This window comes from Manacus vitellinus, unplaced genomic scaffold (genome assembly GCF_001715985.3).
Source record: "Manacus vitellinus isolate BGI_N305 unplaced genomic scaffold, ASM171598v3 scaffold_75_pilon, whole genome shotgun sequence".
In the NCBI taxonomy this organism is placed as follows: domain Eukaryota; kingdom Metazoa; phylum Chordata; class Aves; order Passeriformes; family Pipridae; genus Manacus; species Manacus vitellinus.
Window position 1 is genome coordinate 2,016,040 of NW_021940789.1, and position 24,627 is coordinate 2,040,666.

At 48.4% G+C, this 24,627-nt stretch overlaps 2 protein-coding genes and 1 long non-coding RNA gene across 9 annotated transcripts in view; 2 read left to right on the forward strand and 1 right to left on the reverse strand.

Moving 5' to 3' along the window:
• Positions 1-330: 330 nt before the first annotated feature.
• Positions 331-2,661, forward strand: XKR8 (XK related 8). Its single transcript, XM_008931588.3, has 2 exons — positions 331-527; positions 1,104-2,661. Exons 1-2 carry the CDS (start codon positions 404-406, stop codon positions 1,841-1,843), a joined length of 864 nt encoding a protein of 287 aa, XP_008929836.1. The 5' UTR covers positions 331-403; the 3' UTR covers positions 1,844-2,661.
• A 413-nt stretch (positions 2,662-3,074) lies between these two features.
• The window catches only part of EYA3 (EYA transcriptional coactivator and phosphatase 3), a 56,719-nt gene continuing 35,166 nt past the window's right edge, over positions 3,075-24,627 (reverse strand). For 4 of the 6 annotated variants that reach the window (XM_008931374.3, XM_018084743.2, XM_018084745.2 and 1 more), the window contains 12 exons: positions 23,946-24,083; positions 19,200-19,282; positions 17,630-17,810; positions 15,019-15,158; positions 12,892-12,975; positions 12,169-12,258; positions 10,753-10,811; positions 9,717-9,874; positions 8,036-8,150; positions 7,562-7,683; positions 7,224-7,324; positions 3,075-6,393 (listed from right to left, as the gene is read on the reverse strand). In XM_008931374.3, coding sequence (XP_008929622.1) covers positions 6,313-6,393; positions 7,224-7,324; positions 7,562-7,683; positions 8,036-8,150; positions 9,717-9,874; positions 10,753-10,811; positions 12,169-12,258; positions 12,892-12,975; positions 15,019-15,158; positions 17,630-17,810; positions 19,200-19,282; positions 23,946-24,083 — 1,352 coding nt within the window. In that variant the 3' untranslated portion in view covers positions 3,075-6,312. The remainder of the gene's footprint in view (positions 6,394-7,223; positions 7,325-7,561; positions 7,684-8,035; positions 8,151-9,716; positions 9,875-10,752; positions 10,812-12,168; positions 12,259-12,891; positions 12,976-15,018; positions 15,159-17,629; positions 17,811-19,199; positions 19,283-23,945; positions 24,084-24,627) is intronic. The other 2 variants (XM_018084748.2, XM_008931382.3) reach the window with 1 other exon arrangement.
• On the forward strand, positions 3,637-11,909 carry LOC115307969. 2 transcript variants are annotated; one of them, XR_003916311.1, is made up of 3 exons: positions 3,637-4,069; positions 5,321-9,392; positions 11,866-11,909. It is a non-coding gene; the product is annotated as an uncharacterized LOC115307969 (long non-coding RNA). The 2 variants fall into 2 exon arrangements; XR_003916310.1 differs by having other exon boundaries at positions 5,566-9,392.

The window sequence follows — 24,627 nt, forward strand, 5'->3', positions numbered from 1 at the left end:
CGGAGCCCTCCGACCAAGCGGAGCGGGGCCCGGATTCTCGTCTGGGCCTTGGCGCTCCCGGGAGTTCGGGGGGCGCGGCGGGGCCTCCCCTCCCGGGGGCAGGAAACGATCCTGGCAGGTCCTCTGAGGGCAGTTCTCTGTTTGACACTTCACGAGTGGCTGGGCATCGCGTGGCTCCTGTGGTGCCTGGTTTGGGGAGGGGGAAGGAGGAGTTTGGGTATAAATTGGAGGGGCTTGTTGTCCTGCCAGGGCAGCGTGAGGAACCGAGGGGCAGCGTGAGGACCGAGGGGCTTGGTGTGGCCCCTCACCACTGGCTGGGTCCCCACACAGGTGCCTCCATGCTCTGAAGGTGGGCTGGAAGGTGTGCTGGGCAAAAGCAGAGGAGGAGGAGGAGCAGAGACACATGGCCTTCCTCTCCCACGACATCAGCATGCTGCGGCTCTTCGAGACCTTCCTCGAGAACACCCCGCAGCTCACCCTGCTCCTCTACATTATCCTTCAGACGAACAAGGCTGAGATCTCCCAGGGTGAGGGGTCTGGGGCCAGGGGAGAGGGCAGAGGGGGTGGAGGCTTGGGGTCAGAGTGGGCTTGGATGGGACAGACCGGATGGGCTGTTTGGGGGCTGCAGGACCCCACAGGACACTTGCTTGAAGGGTCATTCTGCTCCCGTGTTACACAGGAGGGTGAACCCCTGTCCTGCACTCACATGCTGCAATGGACTGTGCTGGGCTCAGGGTGGGAGGGTTGGAGCTGTCACCACTGTGGTCATTTCCTTACATGCCCCAGGAGAGGCTGAGGGTCAGGCTGGGGAGCAGGGAGATGCCAATGTGGGTGTAGGTGGAGCACAGGCCTGCCTGTGTGGGCTCTGCAGGGCTACTCAGTCCCAGCACTTCTTCTCCACCTTCAGGGCAAGGCCAGCACCCGCCTCCTCCTCGGGGAGGGCAGAAGGCTGAGGGAGAGAGGGGTGCTGAGGCTCTGACCCTGGCAGCAGCAGCTCAGTGAGCGGGGGGGAAGCTCCTTGTAGCAGCACCGGGTAGGGGAAGGTTTGAGCCAGGCTGGGCCCTGTCTCGGTCTTCCCTCAGCATCTCCAACTCTGTTTGCAGGCCTGGGGATTGGCACTGCGCTCCTGTGTGTGTCCTGGTCTCTGTTGGACTACCACCAGTCCCTGCGCTCCTTCTTGCAGGACAAGTACGAGCTGAGCCGGGGCTCCTCCATCATCTACTTCCTGTGGAACTTCTTCCTCATCTGTCCCCGTGTCCTGGCAGTCGCCCTCTTCGCCCTGCTCTGGCCCTACGGTGTGGCTGTCCACTTCCCACTCGTGTGGCTGGCCATGTTCCTCTGGGTCAGCCTGCAGGGCACAAACTTCATGGAATCACCTGGCCCTGAGCAGCTTTACCGGGCCATGGTGGCCGTGATCCTCTACTTCAGCTGGTTCAACGTGGCGCAGGGGAGGACGCTGCACCGCAGCATCATCTACCACAGCTTCATCCTGGTGGACAGTACACTGCTGGCCCTCTCCTGGCTTTGGGGCCAGGCCCCCTCTGAGGACCACTGGTACCTCCTCCCAGTGGTCTCTGCCGCCCTGCCCTGCTACCTGCTGGGACTGGGGCTGAGGGTCACCTACTACAAGTGGCTGCACCCCAACAGGCAGGTGCAGCAGGAGGGTGGCTATGACGAGGTGGATGCCGATGGAGGGAGTGATGAGCTGGAGTTTCGCTCGTTCTCTGAGCCAGACCTTGTGAACAGACGGATGCAGTGCCTGGCCCAGATCCAGTTCCCTGTCTCCCAGCTGGCACGGCAGCGCTTCCTGAATGGGGCTGCTGCCCTAGAGTCTGCTGCCTGAGGGCAGCTCCTCCAAAGGGACATGCAGGGGAGGTCTATTTGTTAGTTGTGGTCCTGGTTCTGCTCCCCCAGGCTGTTGTTTTGGGCAGCTGGAGAGACCTGGCAGGAATGAGGGATGATGTGGAAATGCCCAAGGAGTCCCATGGCACACAGCATGGCTCCCATGGCTGCACCCTCAAGGAAAGCCACGGTGTTTGTGGCAGGTCCAGCACATTGTGGCATGTGGCAGGTCCAGCGTGGGTGCAATGCTGTGTCAGCTTTCCTTGTTATTTATTATTAGCTTGTTCAAAAGAAAAACCCCAAGAGCAGTGGTTTGTTCTCTCTATGCCTCTCCTGTGCCTGCTGCTGCTGTTGCTGTGCAAGGATGTGGGAGCTTGTTTCCTCCGTGGCTGTGGCTATCTGACCTTTGTTTCCAGACAGAGTTTTCTTCCTTTGTGTGTTAGTTTTTGTATCAAGGTCAAAGCTCACCTGTTATCAGCATGTTTGGGGAGGGATGGGAAGGAGGCCTGTGCTGACAAGTGGCTGCAGGGTGGCTTGGTGCTTCTGGCTTATTATGGACACCTCGTGCTCCCTTGGCTGCCATTCCCACCACCACACCCTGGGCAGTGCTCCTAATGCTATAGCCAGGCTGCAGTTGGCCATAGGTGGCTGTGCATGTGGTCAGTGTGGGGCTGTGCTGGCACCTGGGCACAGACACCCACCCAGCTCCCAGGCAGGGTGGCCCTGAGATTCGTGCCAAAACCCAAGCAGGCCCCAGAGCAGCCTCTGCCTCTTTTGCTGTTGCCCAGTTGGCAGCTGTGGCGTGTCCTGGTTGCCCAAAGCATTGACTCCTGGCCCCTTCCCCTTGCCTCCATCACTCCCCCCCAGCAGGACCCAGCCTAGGAGGGGAACCCCATCCCAGGGAAGGCAGCAGGATACAGCTGGAGGAGCAGCTGAACTCTGTTTCACAGCTGCTCCTACAAACAATCAGCCCGTGGCCAAGGCCAGCAGCTCTGCAGCACAGGCTGGGAGGAGGGGTGTTTGATGGCCTTGTGCAAAAGAAATGGGAAGGGAAGGTTTGTTCAGGGAGCACTGTGTGCCTGCCCTGGGCACCTCAGCAGAGCCAGTGGGGCAGGGACTGGCTCCCCAGGACTCCCCAGAGGCTGCATTGTAACCTGCCAGTGCCACCAAGCCTGGCCCAGGCTGTCACAGGGGCAGGGACTGACACGGGGGCAGAAAACAAGCTGAAGCAGTCACTATAGAAAATAAAGAATTTATTATTTTTTTCCAGTTCATAGAACAGTTCCCATTACAGACCATGAACAGGCAGAGACCCCACAACCAGCAGTGCCCGGGACTCACCCCTCATAGCACTGCAAGGGCTGCTCTGGACTCCAGGGGTCCTGCCCACCACTGCCAGCACAGACACCTCCCCCGGGGCTCTCGGAGGCAGCAAATATTAGTGGATCAGGTGTTTTTTAAAGCCTCTGTGGCTGTGGTGAAGCTGCAGGGGAGGCTGGCAGCACCCACGTGAGCTCAGATGCCCCAGGCCCACAGGCTGACTGTCTTTCAGGTGTTTGGGTTTGCTCTTCCATTAGCCTACCTGGCTGTAGCTGAACTGGTGACAGAGACAGGAGAAAAATCAATACTTGGATAGAGGTGCTGTTTCTGCCTCATGAGAGACAGGAAAAGGCTTAAATTCAGCCAACAGAGGAAAAAAATAAAATAGCCAGGTCACTCTTTAGTAACAAACACAGAAATGTACCATCAACCTCCTGTTATAAAAGTACTTTACATACATTCAAGGAAACATCGTATAAATATCAGTATGAAATGTCAGTGGCTGCAAGTTCCACGCTCAGCTAAAATTTTACCGACATCTTAAAATTTCCTTAAAACATCTGGAAGTAAACAAACAAAAAGCACAGCCAGCTGCCAGGTGGCTCAGGCCCACAGGCCCAGCACCCATTGAGAATGCCTGGGCAAACCCAGCCCCTCCCCAGCACAGCTCTCACCAGCTGCTTCCCACGGGAGCAAAGCAAAGGGGCTACTTGGCCATGCCAGTGGTGGGAGGTTAAGGCACAGGTTTTAATCCCAAAGCTTAGCCAGCCAGAGTACAAGACGTGCTCCCAACAGGCTGCTGCACAGCTTGGGACAGCTCCCAAGCCTGCTTACAGGAGACCTTTGGATGGACTGGGACTCACTGAGGGATGTTCAGGATCCCACACAGACTCTTCTGTGACTCCGGGTAAGTCCTGATCCTCTGGTGATATTTCCAGCCCTGGGAGCAATGGGGCTGCTCCTCGGCACAGCTCTGGCTGGCACAGTAACACACTTCACAGGGACCCCAGAGGAACTGGATCTGTGGACCCAGCAGTCATGGAGCTGGAGCTGCTCCAGCTGCCTGGAATAGGTGGTAACACACCTGAGCTCTCCATCTGGTACAGAGAACATCCCTGGGGACTCCTGCTCCCCTCTCCAAACCTGCTGCTAACACCCCCAGCACAGCCCCAGGGCTCTCCTGGGCCAGCAGCCCCAAGGGCAGCCAAACACCTCCCCCTCTGCTGAGCTGCCCAGTGACACCCGCAGCAGACACCTGTCCTCAGATTCCCCTCATGGGGTGAGTGGTCCTGCTGCTCGTGGGCAGCAGCTCCCACATAACAGTGTGTTCTTGCTGCAGAGCTCCTGGGGAAATATGCAGACCCAGTATCCATCTGGGATCAGAGCAAAAGGCCAACACCTGACAAGGAGCTGGATGGAAAGCTGATCACTCCCGACTCCTGTGACCACCTTGGAAAAAGAATCTCCTTTGATTCCAATTTAATTAAAAAAAAAAAAAAAGGAAACTGGAGCTAGGAGCTAGGACAATATGAAACAGAGCTCCTGGGATCCAAACCCCTGGCTCTAGGCACCTTCTCCCCAGTGGTCACTGGAGATGGCCCAGGAACAGACGTTTCCAGGGCACAGCAGAGCCTGCACTGATGGAAATATCCCTCAGTAATTAATGCCATACAAGGAATGCAGCAAATACATCCCTTGTGTGGACACAGCGAGTGGGTCAGTGTCCCCCTGCAGTGACAGACTTTCAGCCCAGTCCCCTGTGGGTCCCAGACAGGTGACGTGGGGCTGGGACCAGCAATCTGGAGGGGTTTGGGTGCAGCCACAGGTCTGGCTGGGGTGCAGCACACACCCGTCCTCAGGGCAGGAACCCCAAGCACCTGCTGATCTGGTGCCATCGGGGTGCAGGGGGAGGCAGATGCCACCAAACACAGCCTGACCTGGCACAAAACCAGCCCCTATGCCAGCCCCAGTCCCCAGTTGCCTGTTCCTTGCCAGGGGAGCTGCAAGTCACTGGCTCCAGTCTCTTTTCTGAGACAGTGGCAGAAAAATCAGCATTGCCATTCCTCTCAAGGCTAGTGTGCTCCAGGCTGCCAAGTCACAGTGTCTTAGAAAATTAAGTCCCTCTTAACAAGGCATTTGTTTCTCACTATGTATTTAGGCTAATGCAAAGAAGAATATAAGAAAACTGAATCTGATTCTACTAAAAGGAGCTTTTTCTCACACATGGAGTCAGGAATGCAGAGGTGAAGGTTAACAACCATAGCCAGAGCCTTCTCTGTAACATTCATGAGGATTTAGGAATTAGATTATTCCTAGTCCAGGTGAGGACTCTGTTCACATCTGAACAGTATGCACTAGTCTGCCATACCTGATGTTCACAGGCGGTTTCATTTTCCTTTACAGGGAAAATCTGTGGGATCTATGGTCCGGGCCAAGGCTGGAATCCAATGGTCTCCTGCTGGCTAACAGGACTTGTGCACATATTTGACTAGAAGCCACCAGGATAAACTCAGAACACCAACATTTGCCTCTACAAGGAACCACATCTCCCAGAAGCGTTCCCTTGTTTTTCTGTTTTCCAGTAATCCCACATTGAGGAAATAAGGACATTGTAATAAATTAACTGCTTTGAACACCCAGGAAAGGAGAGAGGACACATTTTACAGCAATAGAGGTATTTTTGACATTTTCATTAATATTTCCCATGAAAAAAAAAACATAGCTCTTCGGCTTTGCAAAACAAGGAAGGTTCAGCTCTGCCATCAGTGTTTTCCTATAAAAATAAGGTTTTATGTGTACTTGGGTTCTACAACTAAGCTGAATAGAAAGGAGAGGGCTCTTACAAATACTTCTGCTGTTGTATGGCCCCTCCCTCTGGAGACACCTGCCAGAAGCATTCAGCTGGCTCTGTAAGTCCCTTCTGGCAGACAAGCTGTAGCCCTGCTGAGTCTAGGGCTCCTTTGCAGGACACCTCTGGGACTTGGCAGGACTCCTGAGGAATGACCTGCTGTCATGTTCCACTGTAGATTTTGCATCAGGTATGTTTTCTTCATCAAGCTGAAAAGTGAGTCCTCAAATGTGTGAGATTTCTGCCTCTCCAGTGACGGAGATTGCTCACAGGAGCTGCAGTCTCGCCTCTGCTCCAGCTTCTTACAGGAAGTCTAACTCAAGGGCTTGGTGAAGGGACACGAGGTCAGCGTGATTTGTGATCCTCCAGAACGGCATGTTGTGCTGTGACAAAGAGAGGACAGTCAAGTTTATCAGGGATTTTCAGCTGAGGTGGAAGCAGCCAGGGTACACCTGCAGGGCTGTGCAGTGTGGTGGTTCTGAGCACACCACGCTCAGGATGGATATTGGCCACCTGCACATCTGTATCTTATCTGCACATCTTGTATGACAGGCACCAGCACTGACTGTCAGCTGCTCACGATAAAAACCTTGGCTGTGAGCTGCTGCTGAATCCAGGAATGCCTGCCCAGGGCTCCCAGGGAACCTGCACAGGTGGCAGCTCTGGCACATGGTAGAACGTGTGAAGCCTGCAGACAAGGTCCTGACAGTCGTCCGTGCACTTCACTGTTGTTAATTAGCACAACTGAACAACTCATCTAGGCCTGTCCAAATCAATCAAACTGCTCCTTGTTTGTAATCCAGACTAATAGCAGGTGCTGTAATGATGTGCTGCTGCCACTGAGCCCTGACTCCTCTGTGCTCCTGAGAAACTGCATTATCCTGATAGCCCCAGGCTATGATCAGGACACAGAATCATCCAGGGTGGAAGAGACCTCCAAGATCACTGAGTCCAACCTCTGAACATGCTACATCCAATGTGCTACACCAAGACACTGCTTACAGGGACATATGCAATCGTAAACAGCAGTAAAACAGAAACTTTAAACCCCCAAGAGCCAGAAAACAGCCCATCTTAACATGTGGAAGATCTCTTGCCCCTGGCTGCCCCAGCCTGAATTGTTCGGCCTTGGAACAAGAGTCCCTGCAGGCAAAGCCTGCTGCAGTGACTTCCCTTTGTATTGCCCCCCAGCCACCTCTGCAGTCAGACCCACCTGCTTGGCTGCCACCTCCTCGTCGCGCCCGTCCCCGATCACCACGTAAGTGACCTTCTTCCCAAACCGCGACACGATCCTCTCGAAGCAGCTCTCTTTACCTGCCAACACAACCCACTGTTGAGGAGCCTTAGGCAGAGAGAAATCGGAGTCTGAACAGGTCTTTTCCTTCCAGAAACACATTCTTGTCTTACTGGGAGGGGATAACACCCAGTTTAGCTCCTGAGCCAGAAGCCATGACCAGCTGGACCACAGCATGAAATGGCACTTCCCATGTAAAACTCCCTGCTAATCCCCAGCACATGCTGCTGTGCCAGAGACTTGGCACAACCCCTTACCTATTTTTGTAGCACTATAAATATTTTCAATGGGAAACACTTCGCCCAATCCATACAGGAGAACTTTGGCAAGAGCTGGCATCAGTTGGGTGGTTGTGATCAGGATGTTCTCACAGTTTTTTCTAAAAGAAGAAAAACACTTGTTACTGCACATCTGTAGCCACTGGTGCCACGGCTGCTCCAGGCAGCCTGCTCGGCTTTCCCAAGTGCCACATGCATTGCCGTCCTGCTCTCAGGGGGCTTTTTAGGCCAAGGTTTTGTGATTTTTGCTTGTTTACTTCTGGAAGAATTCTCTGGTAGAAAAGTGATTTGGTGAGCATGGGGACCTTCCTAACTACAGGTGTTGCAGCAAAGAAATCCTAAAGGGTGCTCAGGGATGGAGTTCTTGCAGTCAGACACTTTGCCTCTCAGCAGCAGTGCTGCACGTGAACCCAAGGGCTGCGAAAGCCACGCACGCACTTCAAGGTTCCATACCTGGACTGGATGAGCAGCAGGGACTTTAATGCAGTTTCTAGCCAGGAATCTGTTAGCACTTCTATATCAGTCCTCAGTCGCTGGAGAGCTTCCCTCTTCTGTGGGCTAAGCAGGCCTGGAAGGTAAGGAACATGTGTTTGCCCAGCTGAGCTGGCAAGTCTGACAAGGAGAGAGCTGTCCCCCAATGCACCAGCTGCCTGCTCTGCAATAAATAACACAGAACTGAAGGCCTCTGGAAGCTGGACTGTCTGTCTTGAAGCAGCAAGAGAAACCAGCTTCCAGTGACATGGATGAGCCCAGACATCCATCCAGGAGTCTGACTGTGGGGAACTGGGCAGATGCTTTTCTCCGATTGTTTCAAAGACTTCTCAGGATACAGGCAATCAAATGCACTTCTCTCATACAAAGCACTCACAGCAGCAGGGGTCCAAGGCCATAGAGCAGGGGAAAGAACTCCTCCAGTCACCCCCTCTGACATCATTCTTCCCAAGGACCCTTTCCACTTTAACCCCTTTTATGTATCTTTTTTAAACTGCCCTCCTTTTTTTTTTATTCCCGTGTTTGTAATCTCTTTTCGATATACTTTTCTCCAAGCCTCCAGTTTTGAATTAAAAGCAGCCAGAAATGGAGTCCATACAGTCAAACTTGCTGCTATCAGTAAACACAACAAGAAAGGAGCACATGGAGCCTGCACCTCCCTTCCAGCCGTGACGTTCGAGCTCCCTCATTCCAGTCCTGTAGTGCACCAGTCCCCTGCACTGAGGCCATGGAAGAACCCACAGCAGGCTGCACCCACAGCTGCTTTACCATGGGGCTTTACACAGGTCCTGAAAAACTCTGCATCCAGGTTTCCCACATGCAAAATACAGAATCATGGTCTGATCCCTGCCAGAAATCAGGTAGCTCCAGCACACTGAACTGCAGACTTACACCGACGGGGCTGAAAGCTGTAGTTTTGAACACCTGTTTTTTAGAACATTTGTCCAAGAAAATGATCTATCAAGTGTTTTTTTTGTGTAGGCAAAGGGTACCCAAATCCACAACCCACCAGGCCGAGTCACCCTGCAGGGTGAGCCGCTCCAGCAACATCCCTTTTCCAGGGACAGCAATGCCAAGATTCAGACTAAACAGAAAACTCCTCTCCATTTGCTCACTGTGGTTTGCATCATTATGACTGCTTTGGAGCTGGAAAGGAAGCAAAACTGAAAGGTTTTAAGTGATATTGTGAAAAGATAGAGATGTCATGTCAGACCGTGGACCCAGCAGCCCAGGGGTGACCACTGTGTTTCCTGACAATGACATGACAAAAAGCAGACTTTGTGAAGACATGAATGACACCTCCTGAGAGGAAGGGCAAGTGAGTCATTCAGACCTGTCCTGAGCAGAATGCCAGGCAACCTTTCATACTAAATTAGTAAAGGGACACTATATGCACTACAACTTTGTTAGCTCCAGGACTGACTGACCATCCCTATCTCCATGATAACTCACAGCCTGCACTAGCATGCTGTTCAGTTTTGGAAGATGTACTCTCTTGGATCCCATGGAAATTTGATCCCAGTTAGCACTGGGAGAATGGTTTACTTCTCATGTCCACACATTCAGAAAAGCCAAAACTCTGAGGAAGGACAGAGTCTGGCCCTACAAGCTCTGTTCAGACCTCGGTGCAGGTGACACTCACCTCCAACATCAGCCTTGTATTTGTTGTAGATCTCGCGTACCCTGCGGTAGCGGAAGGCCAGTTTCCTCATCCAGTCCACTCCCTGCACACCAACCGAGGAGCTGTGGTTTGTGTTGCTTCCTGAGCCACTGAACCCATCCGTGGAGAAGTTGTAGTTGCTGTTGCAGGAAAGTAGATGTGTTAGCTGGGCCACAACAGCAGAACTCCTGCAGCTGTTTGCAACAGCGCTGACAGCAGCCAAAAAAAACCTGGGAGAGGAACTGCACGGGCACCAGGGCACCTGGAGAACAGAGCCCAGCTCCTACAGGAACACACTGATATCCAACTACAGCTGCTGCTGGCTCTGAACTGCTACACTCATACAATTCCCTTCACATTTTCCACTACAAAACTCTCCTTTGCCCTTTGGCTGCTCACTCCTCTGCGATATGGAGCATCCTTCCTACTGGCCTCTTTCTCATCCTGCAATGATAAACTCCAGCACAGTATCCTCTAAACACAACATCTGTGCCTTTCCATCACAGTTGCAGCTCCACGAGCAGATGAGCTGCTTCACCAGCTTATGACTGCAGGAAACAAGTCCTGCTTCACCACTCTCCCTGTATTTCTTACTCCCTGACAGGCATTTCTCAGATGATCATGGACTCACAGAATGGTTTAGGTTGGACAAGACCTTCAAGATTATCTCATTCTAAACGCCTGCCATAGGCAGGGACACCTTTCACTAGAGCAGGTTACTCAGAGATCCATCCAACCTTGTCATCATGAGATCTGGAGTGCAGGTTCTCCATTCCTCATATGTCATTGAACACAGAGGCAGCATTCAACTGTGGACAATATAATTCACAATCTAATTTCAAAACTCTTAATGCTTTGTAGGTCTTCAAAGAAACAGCCCCCAGCAAACAAACACCGTTTGCCAGGTTTCGTTCTCTGCACAAAGCTGACCTCCCTCCCTTAATTCCATCTGGGTGTCAAGTCCCCACAACACCCGATTACATCAGCAATACATTTCCTGCATTTGTCAGTACAACACCTTAGATCTTGGCCATTGTCATCAGATGCCACATCTTCTATGTGTACCTGGTCACACTCCTATTAAAGGAAAAAACAAAAATAGAGTCACACTGTGGTAATTCAGAAACATACTAAAATTTGTGGATTAAAAAAAACTGTGATATAAACCAATCCCTTCACACTTCCCAACAGCAACAAGCCATTCCACACCACCTCCACAAAACCCACAGAACTTCCACTAGCTCCATCTGCCAGTATTGGCTTTCACTGCCCAGCTCTTACAGGTCCTTGCCCACACTAGGACCCAGAAAGAGCTGAAAAAAGCATGTTTATATGACATTTTGACCTGTCTGCAAAAAGAGAACTTTGACACTCCCTGAACAGGTTGGACTCAAAGTTCACTTGTCATTTGAAACCCTTGTGTCACTTCAGAAAAACAAAACAAAACAAAAATATCCCAAAATTGCATTATCTGGTCAAGCATTGCTATTCCATTTTCTCAACACCAGGTCAGCAGAGTCACAGCAGGAACCCTGAAGGAACAGCAGTGTAGTGGCACTGCCATGACTCTGGTGCTTAATGCAGCTGATTTAACCCACTAACCCACTGATTTAACCCACCAACCAACACCTACTGCAGCACATGTCGTGGCTGAGACTCAGCTAACATGTCAACAATTCCCTTTCCAGCACAAGTGTTTTCCTTAGGGGTTTTTGTTGTTTTTTCCCTTGAGGCAGGGAGGTAACTCATGACCACCTTGTCAAAGTTTACTGCTGCCAGTAGTCACAGCCACAATGGAAATGTCATTTAAGTCTCTGTTTGCAAAAATCATCTTGTTTTCCCATGATGTGCATCAGTGATGCACCTACAGCTAACTGTTCCATGTTCATATTCAGCTTTCCTAAGCAGGGTGGCAATGGGAGGGCAGCAGGGGCTTGCAGGAAAGAAAAAGGGAGGGTGCTGTGGACCTTCCATGTGTACAGCACACTTGTCTATGGCAGCACGTCCTTCAAAGCTGTTACACAGCCCATGTCACCTCTTGTATTCTGTCCTTGGCTTAGTCACAGCCTCTGAGAACTGACATCCTCAAGGTCATTTTGTCCTCACATCTCTGGTCTCCATTTCAAAACAGGATCAGTGGAAGTAAAGTACTCACCAGTCCAGAATGCAAGTACAAGACAGAGCAGACATAATTGCCTTTATCTGCGTGGGTTCAAGCAGAAACCCAGCAGAACCTGAGAGAGCTCCTGACACTAGAAGGCTGCAGAATGTGTGTCTTAGGTAAGACTGCATCTCTGATTTGGTTGTGCTTACAACCATTTCAGCTTTGTCAGACTGTCATGTTTCAACAATAACAGGCTCTGAAGTACAAGAGCCCTCACAAACAGTGTCATTCAAACATGGTAACACAGAGTTCTGCCTTTGCCATGAGTACCTCCAAGTCATTGAAAAACAAGTGAGTATCAGCGACTTCAAAAATCATCTCCTCCATGGACAGACCTGAGCCAATCACTAGAGTTGGATCCTGGCAAAACACAAAGAGAAGAAGTAAATCCACTGTGGGTACAGGCAGAAGGGAATTGTCATAAATCTCTCTTCGGTTAAACTGCACTGTTTCCACTCTATATCAAACCTGATGTAATTCCAGCTACGATCAATGGTGTGAACTACAATTTCCCTAATATTTAAACAACTCAATTGAAAAAAAAGAAAAATCCACATTCTGGTGGATTGACCCAAATGTCAGTCTGGTTCATTGACTCAAAATGTAACAAAACACTTCAGTGCTGCACAGGAGGAATTGATGCATTTTCGCAGTCAGCACGAACAAAACATTAAAAAATCTACAATATATTTTGAAGGAGAAAACCCCCTTTCCTTTCCCTATGTGCCAGGATCTCAGTAATTCCCAGTGAGGATACAGTTTGACATTTTAGGACTTGCATTGTCAGAAGGGAAGTGTTGGTGATGTCCATCTCCTAGCTCTGTATAAAGCCAAATTTAACATTCTTTCTCTGCCCCAAACTGCCAACAAGTTAAAAGTATCACCTTATAAATTTAAAACTAAATGTATTTTTCTGTTCCTTTTCCAAGATTAACATTTAATTCTGCAAGACAGAAATGTTTGGGGTTTTTCCCATGGAAAAGACAGTATTACCTTGCCATATTTTTGAGCATAAGACCCTGTGAGAAGTGAATGGAAGATGATGATGGTCTCATCCAAGTCCCAGAGAAACACCCGCTGCAGAGAGAACAAAAGAAGGTCAGAGCTGAGATATTCCAGGTACTGAACTACAATAAAGGAGCCAGTGTTAATTTTGTGCTTAGCTGCAGTATGCTTTTAACAAGTATGAACACCACTTCTCCTCTTACAGGCTGAACACATTCAACTCTGCAATTTTTTGCAGTGGAGTTTATATACTGCCACAGGAGTACATACTCGGACTAAAGCTCTCTTGGTCAAACTATGTCAAAAGCTTCTCTTGCTTTTATAGTTACAAAAGCAAAAGCTTAGAGTGCTAATGAACTTTAGAGCCCTGCTGAAGTAGAAGTGATCTGAAGAGCAGCGGGTACATGACCTTGATGTTTGCCAGACAAATCTTTGTTATACATAAAGTGATGGGCTGCTCTGAGGAATGGCAGTGTCAGTACAGAGAGACTTTGATAAACTGGAGAACTGGGCCAACATGTGGGGTGGAATAACCTGGTCCAGGCTGAAGGAGCTGGAGGGCAGAGTGGACACAAGTATGAGCCAGCAGCACTCTCTCCCTATGGATGAGATGACCTATGTGCTGGAGTGTGCCACGTGTGCCAGGCTAAGAGACAGAAGGTGCTGTCTCACCCTACTTGGCACTGGGAAGGTCACCCAGATTGCATCCCCAGTTCCAGGGGTCTGTGAGGAAAAAGGAGAGCTGCCAGCAAAAGGCTGTCAAGATGGTCAGCAGCCCAGAGGAGAGGCTGAGGGAGCTGGGAGGGATTAGCTCGGCAAAGAGGAGACTAAGGGAGATCTAACAGCAGACCACAACTATTTGAGAGGGAACTGCAAAGATGATGGACACAAATACTTCTCAGTAGTGGCAGATGGAAAACTGCCATGGAAAAAGAAGGGGAAATTTGTAGGTTGGGAGATTCCACTTGGAGACAGAAAACCTCCTTCCCCCGGTTGGCACAGTACTCTTGGGAAAGATCACTTGGTACAGGATCTCACTGTCTAGGTACAGGATGCCAGCCTTAGAGGTTCTCATGACTCAGGCAGACAAAGCCATGGCTCCAGTGCTGGGGACAGCCCTGCTCTGAGCATGTGGCTAGACTGGAGACACCCAGATGTCTCCTCATTGACACCACTAAGATTCCAAGACCCATTTAAGTGATGCTTGTCAAGCACAAAAGGAGAACTCATTTGTGCCAGTTCTCAGAAAACATGGGTCATGGGAACTTCCCAAATTATCTCTCAGTACAGGAAAGACATGGACCTGTTGATGTGGGTCCAGAGGAGACAACAAAAATGATCAGAGGGACAGAACATCTTTCCTGTGAGGAAAGACTGAGACAGTTCAGCCTCAAGAAGGCTCTGGGGGGAGACCCTATTGTGACCTTTCAACACTTACAGGAGGTTTATAAGAAAGATCATATCATCCTAGAATGGTTTGGGTTGGAAGGGGACTTTGAAGATCATCTCACTCTGAACCCCCTGCCATGGGCAGGGACAGGTATCCCAGGTATCCCAGGTTGCTCCAAGCCCCATCCAGCCTGGCCTTGGACACTTCCAGGGAGGGGCCAGCCACAGCTTCTCTGGGCAACCTGTGCCAGGGCCTCCCCACCCTCACAATAAAGAATTTTTTTCTTAATATCTAATCTAAACCTACTCTCTTGCAGTTTGAACCCAGGGGGACAGACCTTTTAGTAGGGCCTTAGTAGTGATAGAACAAGAGGAAATGGTTTTAAATGCAAAGAAAGTAAATTTAGACTAGATGTAAGGAAGACATTTTTTACAATCAAAGTGGTGAGGCCCTGGCACAGGTTGCCCACAGAAGCTGTGGTTGCCCCATCCCTGGAAGTGTTCAGGGCCAGGTTGGATGGGGCTTGGAGCAACCTGGGATAGCTGAAGATGCCCCTGCTCATGGCAGGGGGGTTGGACTAGATGACCCTTAAAGGCCCTTCCAACCCAAAGCATTCTATAATCCCTATTCATTTCCACAGAGACAGAATGAAAAAAAAGAGAGGAGAACTTTTACCACCACACTATTCTGCAATGCGACCTGTAGAAAACAAGATTACTATTTACCTCTAGTTCACTGTCCTGTGAAGAGGAGGTATCTGCTTTCCTCTTCCCTCTGTTCTTCCCAGGGATGTTTTTTCTTGCCTGCTCATCTAACTCTTTACTTGCTGTTGCTCTTGATAATGAAGGACTTGTGGATGCATCTCCTAGAAGAAAGAAATCACACAGCTCTCACCCCCCCATGTCTCAAAACAAACACCAATATAGCACTGGCCACAAACTCCCTTTGCAAAAGGTAAGATGTTACCTTGCTATATGGATACAGTAGTAGTTGAACCTTACTAGAACATAAAACATGATTTCTTGGTCCCATTGTTTCAAAACAGCTCTGTCTCCTCAGTGCAGTCCCCCAGGACTGAGCGACTGCAAAAGCTCCTGCCTGCAGAGCAAAGTCAGGGCAGAGCACCCTCCATCCTAAGGCCTGGAACCCTGCCATCAGTTCACTACCCTGGAACTGCTTTATTTCAACTGTTTCATTTAATAGACAATTAAACATAAAAGAGTAACAGGGATGATGTTAGTCCTGGAGACACAGCCTTGGCCAAGCAGCACGGCCATGGCTGACGGGAATACAGAGGCTGTTCTGCTACTGGTAAGAACATCCTTCCCAGGGAAAGAATACACCACCTCCAGAAAAACTGCTGCTTTGACGTGCAGGGTATTAGGACCATGACAGTCTATGAATCCTTTATTACCAGCTCAGGCAGAAGAGTTAACATCCCAGACGCCTGCCTAACTAGGTCCAAAACAGGACCAGACCTGTAGCAGGATGGCAGAGGGCAAGGGGGCTTGGAATAGCTTGAATTCAGTCTGGGGCTTGAAGAGAAGACATTGCAGTTCCTAGGAAAATTAATGCAAAATGGTGAACTTGGAGAATTCCTGAGCTAAGAACATGGCACTGAAAACATCAACAACTGGGCCGTTCCTTGCCCACTGCCTTGAAATGAGAGGTGAGTTCCTAAGGTTTGGTTTCCAGCAGCAAATGAGAACTAATTCTCATGGGTAAATCTGCTGTTGTTCACCTCAACTAGAGGGTAACTGTTTCCTGAAAGAGGGCAAGTGCTTGGAACCCCACACTTCTTGATGTACAAGATCATAGCATGGTGTTTGTCACTCCTGTCAATAGCATCCCATCAGGTAAACGTGAGAGAGGTTTGGAACTTCACTGAGTTCCAGACTATAGATTTGTATGCTTGTCTCACTGGCAGCCACCCATTCCTGCTTGCAGGGTGCATGACTGAGCTGGAGGACTTGGCAGAGCTCAGGTGCTCCTGGTGGACTCGGGGAAGATGGAGGAGGCAAAGTGCTGCAAAGGCAATCGCTCAGCACCTCCGGCAGCAGGCTGACACCACCCCCTCTCCAAGCAAGAGCCACCTACAGCCAAACTACACACATCCTCCTCTTCCTCTACTTCAGTTTTTATTGCTGAACATGACACTATATAGTATGGAAAATCTCTTTAGTCAACTCAGGTCAGCTGTCCCAGCTGTGACCCCTTCCAGGTTCTCATGCACCCCAAGTCTGCTTGTTGGGGAGTGTGGAGGGGAGAAAGCCCTGACCATGTAAAAGCACCGTTCAGCAGGAGCCAAAATACTCTGTGTTATCAGCACTGCTTTAGACAGGAATCCAAAACACAGCACCAGTACAGCTGCTGGGAACAAAGTTACCTCCAGCCCGGTCAGACTCAGGGCACCAACAAAAATGAATGGAATCCGGATTTTTTTCTCCAGCCTTCCAATCTGCAACAGGCAGATTTCAATTTAAAACTGCTCAACAGCACTGGAACAATCTCATAACTCCTTGCACAAGACGCTGGAAGAAGCACTAAGTCTTTGCTTTCATCCTTGGTTAACTTAGGAAACTATTCTTCAAGAAGAAATTTTAGCCAACACCCCTGAGGCTGGGACAAAACCCAACATTGGTGAGAATGGCCAAAGGTGTGACTTCTCTAGAACAAGCAATCAAACCTTCTCAACACACTTCCTACTTCCCTAAAATCAGCTAAAATCTTCTCTACTGGACAAGTGCCCATGTCTGACTGCTGTGCAGATGCAGATGTGCTCACAGCAAAGCACAGCAGAACAGCTCTCAGTTCAACCAGGGTTTGCAACGATGAGGCAGAGGAAAGGAAGGGATGTACTGCTGGGCATGTCAGAGACCAGCACAGTGAGAGGGGATGGCTGAACCACAGCTCCTGAAAATGCAGGAGCAGTCCTGGAGGACTCCCACAACTGGGCCTGGCTGCTGTGTCAGGTCATCCGAACACGTGGCTGTGGGAGGGAAAGATGCAGCAGGAGCTACTGAGACTGAACTGCCCCGTAGCCCAAGTGAAGGCCCAGTCCCCAGGGAGCTGCTGCTGGCAACTCTTCAAGTCACCCCTGGCACTCCTCTCCCTGGGAAATGCAGAGCACATGGTGGGTATCTCAAAATCTGATACATAAGTTTGGCTGGCCCACCATAACTCTGCACACCAGGGAGACCAGAGACAAGGCAGGCAAGTGTCCCGTCCGAGCCAGCATGAAAAGATGGCACAAGTACCTCTCAAAGAGGAGTTTTGCCCACGCCTGCCCCCTGCACTGTTGGCACAGGTGCTCTGCAGCCCCTGTTGCAGCCTCACCCGAGGGGGGTCTCTGCGCCGCCCGTGCAGGCGCCGCCGTTGCCTTCTCAGCTGGGTACGTGGTGGTGGCCAACGCCAGGCTGTCCGTGCTGCTGTCTGCTGGTGGCACCACTCCGAAGCCTGAGCTCGGGTAACACGTCTGGTACTGACTCTGGCCAAGGATCGTGTATGTAGGATATTCCTGTTGAAGGAAAGTGTTAGTGGTGGTAGGATACCTCTATCAGAAAACACTCTAATCAGGATGGCTTTTGTGCTAGAACATCCTGTCAAAGGAAAATCCACAGTCTAACTTTATCCTGTTTCTTTCCGCATATGTAAGACATTTCCCAAAAAGGACTGGGAACTCTGACTGCCCAATGACCCCCATACAAGCAGGTTTTGCATAGGAGGCCAGTGATCCCAGAGCCACTCCTCTGCCTCCAGTGTCTGCAAAAGTGAATTCATAATGAATGATCTGACAGTAGTAGGGGAGTTAAGTGGATGCCAAGGTACCAGTGCACTCTGTGCTCTGGAATGTGTGGTTTTGTCTTGCATTTTACTTCCTGATATCAGATGTACTGACAGTGACAGAAAGAGACTTAGGCCCTGGCTGAGGGCACAACCCCAGCCACGAGAGCTACAGGATAAACAGCCATTACTCATGTCCTGACTTCATCAAGTAATTATTCTGCATGCTGTGATAAAAGGTGTCCATTTATGAAAGTATTTATTCATTTAGGAGATCACTGAGCACATGGAGCTGTGCTTGAGGATTTTAACTTCTGATACGGATAATAAAAAAAGCAGTGACCCCAAATGTCATGTCACACTGTTCTGGCACATTGTGCTCTCCTGATTGCCTCAAAGAACAACCTGGGTTTGTGAACCAGATACCTTGGTTTGAAATACTGAACAAAAATCTTTTTTTCCTCTTACAGTTCCAAGCAAGTTTATGCTAATGAAAGAACTTTAAAAAGCAACAGCATAAGCACAGAAGTGTTTTTGTGCATCCACTGCATTTTCCACACTTCCTGTATTCTCTTTCTGCAAAGCTGGACACTGAAGGGCTTCTTTGTATATCCAAGCACTCAGAATGGCAGTTAACCACTGACAGGGCTGTATTATCACCCACAGAGGTGACGGGCATGGAAAAGTGCTCTGTGCTAGCTTGCAGGGCTGTTTGACTTTATTCTACTCTAACACCACCAGAATATACCTTCTACTTTACTGGGTTGGGGGTTTGTGTACAACCTAATTTCCTATTCTTGTTGAGGGAGAACAAAGACATCCAAAAACCATCCACCCCTAATCCTCCCTGTAGGTTAAATCCTCAAAAGAGTTCTATTGTTTCTTCCAACACTGTCTCTCTCGCAGAAATCTCAGCTGAAGACTCACCTCACAATCTGCAGATGAGGCAAGAGCTTTGAAAGGATGAAGAGAGTTTGTTGCAAAGGTCAAAGGGAGAAGCATCAGTACCACTGTGCTCCATTTGAAGCGATGCAAATACTTGGTGTTCCCATGTTAATTTTGAGTAATGTGTTAAACAAAGGTGAAAGAGATGCTGCACATAAATTTACCAAGGAAGATTTACCTGTGAGATGCTGGCTACTGCTGATGTGGAAATATTGACAACAGTTGAGGATGTAGAGACTGGACTGGCATTTGTAGTCGATGCTGTAAAATTAAGAATTACTGCATTAAATGCTTCTAGAAAAGCACAAGAGACGAGAAGTTGTGAAATAAATACTTAGAGGCAAATGTGCAAGCACTTGTGCTTCTAGCAGCACTCTGCTGCTAATAGCCAAAAAAGGGATGGGGTCTATTTTGACACCAGTTACATTTCAACTGGGCTTACAGAGAAGCTGTTTTACTCTTCAAAAAGTCCTTTAAAATGGTTCAGAAGCCTTTTCCCTCTATGGCTGCTAAGCAACTGGTGTAGTATTAAAAAGGTTTCACATTTTTACTATGTTTTGATAAGACAACAATCATATTCTGATGCTCAATCAGTAGCAGTTAAAAATGAATCAGAATAAATCGATAAAAAGGATGTGACCGTGTTTAATCAGTTCTGATAAAAAAAATTCTCTCAGCATTGAATTTGGCATATTTAGTCTAATTAGATCAAAAAATTTAAGGAAACAGTAGGAGTATTTCAAATAGTAGAAAAAGAGTGTTTCCTACTGGAGAAAGTGACCATCTCTCCCCACATCCCTGTGAGACTAGAATGGCTTTTTGGATGTGACTTTCTGAAATAATCTGTCCACAACTCATAGGACAAATTCTTACAGACATGTAGTTGTTAGTATGAACTTGAAAATGTTTAATAGCCTTCATGTCACTGCATTCAGTTCACACAAAATACAAAAGAGGCTGCTAGAGCAGCATTTAAAAACAAGTTATTTAGCAGATTTTGGGGTTTTGCAGCCACAGGGTCACTCCATTAAACATTCCGCCACACAGGGTTTTGGGACCCTCACGGACAACAACAAATAATGAAATCAGCACAAACAAAACCAGGATGTATAAAACCAGGTGCCACCAAGAATTATTTTCTTTTCTAAGCCACCTTCCTCTGCACACAAATAAAACCAAAAATCACTTTTAGATGCTAATGTAAAAACTTGCAGAAGTCCACGGTATCCCCTACTTTACCATCACTCTGAAAAAAAGCCCTCACTTTCTGCAAATACCACCATGCAGAATTCACCCCAAGAACTTGAGCTTCCGAAGGCATCGGTCCTGCTGCCCCAGGAAAAGAGACCCACCATGAACTCTTAACCAGTGCATGCTGTGTTATGGCAAGCACAGATACCAGCTGGTGGCTCCTGGAAAATGTAATGGATCCAAAATATGCCTCAAAAAAGATGAGAAAACAAAAGAAACATATCTTAAAAGAGGTGCAGAAACACGTAGTATTTACAGGAGGTGAGAAATGTGAAGGGTGGCATCTCTGTGGAAGCAGAAACAAGTAATTAGCCCCTGGGAATCCCCTCATAGATAGGAGCAGCATTGTTCAAAATACAAGGGAGAGAATTTTTGGGGGAAAACATTTAGAAAAAGGCAAAAAGGCTGCATGGAACAGCAATAATAGCAATGAAGACACTCAAGGACCTACAGTAACTACACAGCTACAAGAAGCCCAGCTGTGAGAGCCAAGGGACCCGTCACAGACACTCCTCGTAAGCAACTGCTCGAGAACAGGGGGTAGTTCCCAAACAAAACTCCTTCCAGCTACACCTATGGAAACTATTAAGCCTGTCATGACCTCAAGAGAAGGTTTCCTCCTAGGCCCCTACAAAGTCCAGCTCTCCCGAAAAGACCTTTGCTAACCAAACAAACCTGCTATGCAGCCAGGGCAGAGGAACCCTCTAGAAGATAGATTGTTCCACTTACTGCTCTCAAGACTGTTCTGGAGAGCAAACAGAAAGTGATTCTCCTCTGTAGTGCTCTGCAGAGACTGCTTCTCCACTGAGACTTGATTACGGAAGTTAAGAAATCATAGAAAAAAGATTCCAAGGTTTGGCATTCTCTCATATGAACTTTATTGTTTATCTTAACTCTGGTCTCTCTCCAGTATTCTTTTTAATTACCCTGTGTCTATACAATACTACATATCACATCTTTCCAAACAGCTCCCACCACACAGATGAACCAATTCTTTCTGCACTGTGGGCCAGTTCCTTTTATGTGTGAATGGGCCAGAACCGTGCAAAAATATTTGGCACAGATTTGCCAAAAGGGACCACTTCAAGGTCTCAGGTTTCAAAGATCATCTTCAAGGTATCTTGTCTTGAAGATGCTGTGACTCTTCTCTCTTTCTCCCCCATTTCCAGACCTCATCCTCAGACATTACATCCATACCTCCCCTGCCTTATTCATCCCAACCTGTTTTGCTTCAGTCATTTTAAGAGAGCCAAAACCAGATCCATGCACCGAAATTCCCCTCCCGTAGGTCAGTAGCATTGGACAACTGTGTATCACCCTGATGATTTGAGTGGAGAGAAAAGACAGATATTCCAGGGAATACTAATAAAGCAACTCTGTTCATCCTTGCAGCTTCTCCTCTCCACCACCTCCCTTGCACCACCTCCTGTACTGACCTCATCCCTTGGTTGGCTGCTTGTTAATTTGATGAGAATCCAAAAGAGGAAAAGTTTCCTGCGAGTGTGCAACAAGTTCTACCAAAAAGTGACAGCATTTACACAGTTGGGGTGACTTTTGCACACTCTGGGGTGACTTTTGCACACTTCAGAGAGGAGCCTGCAGGGAAACTCCTCACATCACACATTGTCCCAGCAGCACGGATTAAAATTCTTCTCCTACAGAGAAGGATTCCATCTCAGTGGAAGCCTAAGAAAGCTGGAGTTGTTCGGTTTGCAGAAGAGAAGGCTCTGGGGAGACTTTAAGGCCTTTCCAGTGCTTCAAGAGAGCTGGAGACTTTGTACAAGGGCCTGGAGTGACAGGACAAGGGGGAATGGTTTCCCACTGCCAGAGGGCAGGGATAGATGGGATATTGGGAAGGAATTCCTTCCTGTGGCTGTGGTGAGGCCCTGGCACAGGTTGCCCAGAGAAGCTGTGGCTGCCCCATCCCTGGAAGTGTCCAAGGTCAGGTTGGACGGGGCTAGGAGCAACCTGGGATAGTGGAAGATTCCCTGCCCATGGCAGGGGGTGGAACTGGATAATCTTTAAGGTCCCTTCCAACCCAAATTATTCTGTGATTTTATAATTCTTCTGCAGAGTGAGGCCTGACGTGTCTGTCCCCTCACCGATCCCCAGGGATCCATCTGCTCCCCATGGGACATCACTGGGAAATCTGCCATGGGTCATGTTGTGCAGAACCATTCCTGATCCTTGGCAGCTAAAGCAGGGGCTATAAAACACGATAATTCATTCTGTCGGTGAGAATATGGGGAGGAGGGTCACACTGGAAGGAGGGGAGTATTTCCAGTATTGTTTTCTTCATGGTATGAATGTGAAAAGTAAATTAAGGATAAACATTACACTGGGCCATTGACTGTCACAATAATGCAAGCTGAGCAAGTACCATGACACAGCACATGGCCTTCTTGTCAGTGAAAGACATGCTAAACCCCACTTAGTGCTAATTTTAAGAATTATTCCCCCTTTCTTGGCATTCATCAGACCACATCTGGAGATGCCATTCAGTTCGTGGCCTCAAGCACAAGAAATATGTTGATAAAATTCAGTGGGTCTGGCAAAAAGACACCAAAGGAGTCAGGGAGATGGAGCATGTGCCCTGTGAGGGGCAGTTCAGCAGAGAGGCACTGTCCAGCTGGGAGAGGAGATGGCTTTGGGGACCTGGCACAGCCTGCTCATACCTGCACAGAGTTTACAGAGCAAGGCTCTTCTTGCAGGTGCACAGTTGGAGAAGGAGGGAAATGGTCACAATGTGAAAGAGGGGATGCTCTGACTTGACAAAAGAAAAAAGTTCCATCACAATGAAGTCAGGTGCTGGAATTGGCAAAATCTCCATCCTCGGAGGTTTTGGAGACCCAACTAGATAAAGCTGAGCAACCCAGCTCTGAATTCAGTATCAACTACTCTTTGAGCAGGAGCTGAACTAAAGTTCTCCTGAAGTCCCTGAATTATTCTATGACAATATTTCACAAGAAACAAATTAAGAATTCCTGAAATGCTTTTTAAAATTTTCAGACATACACAAATTTTCACAATTCATCACCAAAACATAAATGGTAAACATCCAGCCTAAAAATTAAAGAATAAATTTGTGCATATTTGCCATAAGCAACAATATTCCATTATTTGGCTATTTGGCACATTCACTCCTAAAAACTGCTGTGGAAGGTGGTGAAATTCAGCACCTGACTTCTTAGATGTGCAACTTCCATCAGCTGGAATATTTGTAGGCTAGTTCTATAACGAGAAATTCACTTCCTAGCAGATCTACCAACCTGGGGTGTGTGTGTGATGTGCAAGAGCCACCTACTTTCAGAAGGAATTAAAACCAAATGTTTAAAAATCCAAGTATTTCCTGACATCAAGTTAAAGACCACAAACAAAGAGAAATGCAAGAGCATTCCCAGTAAAGCATGCAAGGACACAACATTTAGTCTCCTCTCCCCTTCCCACTTGCTCTTCACCCTGTTCAGCCCAGCAGCATGGCACCAACGAGCCAGCCTGGTGCACACACGGGTAGGAGACAAATACAAACCCAAACACACACAGGCACAAAGAGAGAAGAGGCAAAGCATGAAGAAGCATGCACAAACCAAGGACAAGCGTGCAAGCCTCTCTAGTTTGCTATCTGGACTCAGTTAGGTGGAGAGAGATGCAGATAAAAACCATGCCAAGTTACCTTCAATGGAATAAGAATAATGTGCTGGGCTGGGCTGGTTTGTGGTTAACCCTGTAGTGCAGGTAAGAACACTGTGCTGACTTGTAGATGGAGTCTGAATTAAACCACTTTCAGGTTTCATACCTGGCCACAGTGCACCTGAATCAGATAAATTGGACCAGTTAAAAATATGCTGGGACCAAAAAGCATGCTGCTACCTCACAGTAGCTCATCACAAAGTAAGTAACAAATGACAAATGGAGAATGTTTAATTTCAGCAATAGTAAGCACTGGCTGTGAGGCTGTGCACAGATTAGAGCTGCTGACAAAACTGGCTGAAAAAGAGAAAATTAAAAGCACCAATAAGACCAATTTGTAAAGCTTTCAACTAAAAATCTGTTTGTGTCACTAAGATTCACTGCCCTGTGGGAATGAAGGACCTGCCAATCCCTCTGCAGAGGCTGAGCTGCACAGCACTGCAAGTGCCATCAGCTGTTACACAGCCAGGCTGAAGTTGGGACCTATGAAGGTCGAGGTCAGCACTTCCACTAATTCACTGGGCTTTGGGATGAGTATTTTAAAACAAGCCACAAGTCAGTAATTTTCAAAGACTGACAAAAACAAATATAGAGCTCAAAAGAAAAAAAAAGGCTAAAAAAACCTCCTAAATGTTTTTTCTAGTTTTCCAGTTGCTCTGGAAAGC

Bases quoted from the DNA above. Each gene is read 5' to 3' on its own strand.
- XKR8 (XM_008931588.3), top strand. From the start codon at position 404: ATGGCCTTCCTCTCCCACGACATCAGCATGCTGCGGCTCTTCGAGACC. The intron at 528-1,103 runs GTGAGGGGTCTG...CTCTGTTTGCAG, and splicing joins CAAGGCTGAGATCTCCCAGG to GCCTGGGGATTGGCACTGCG.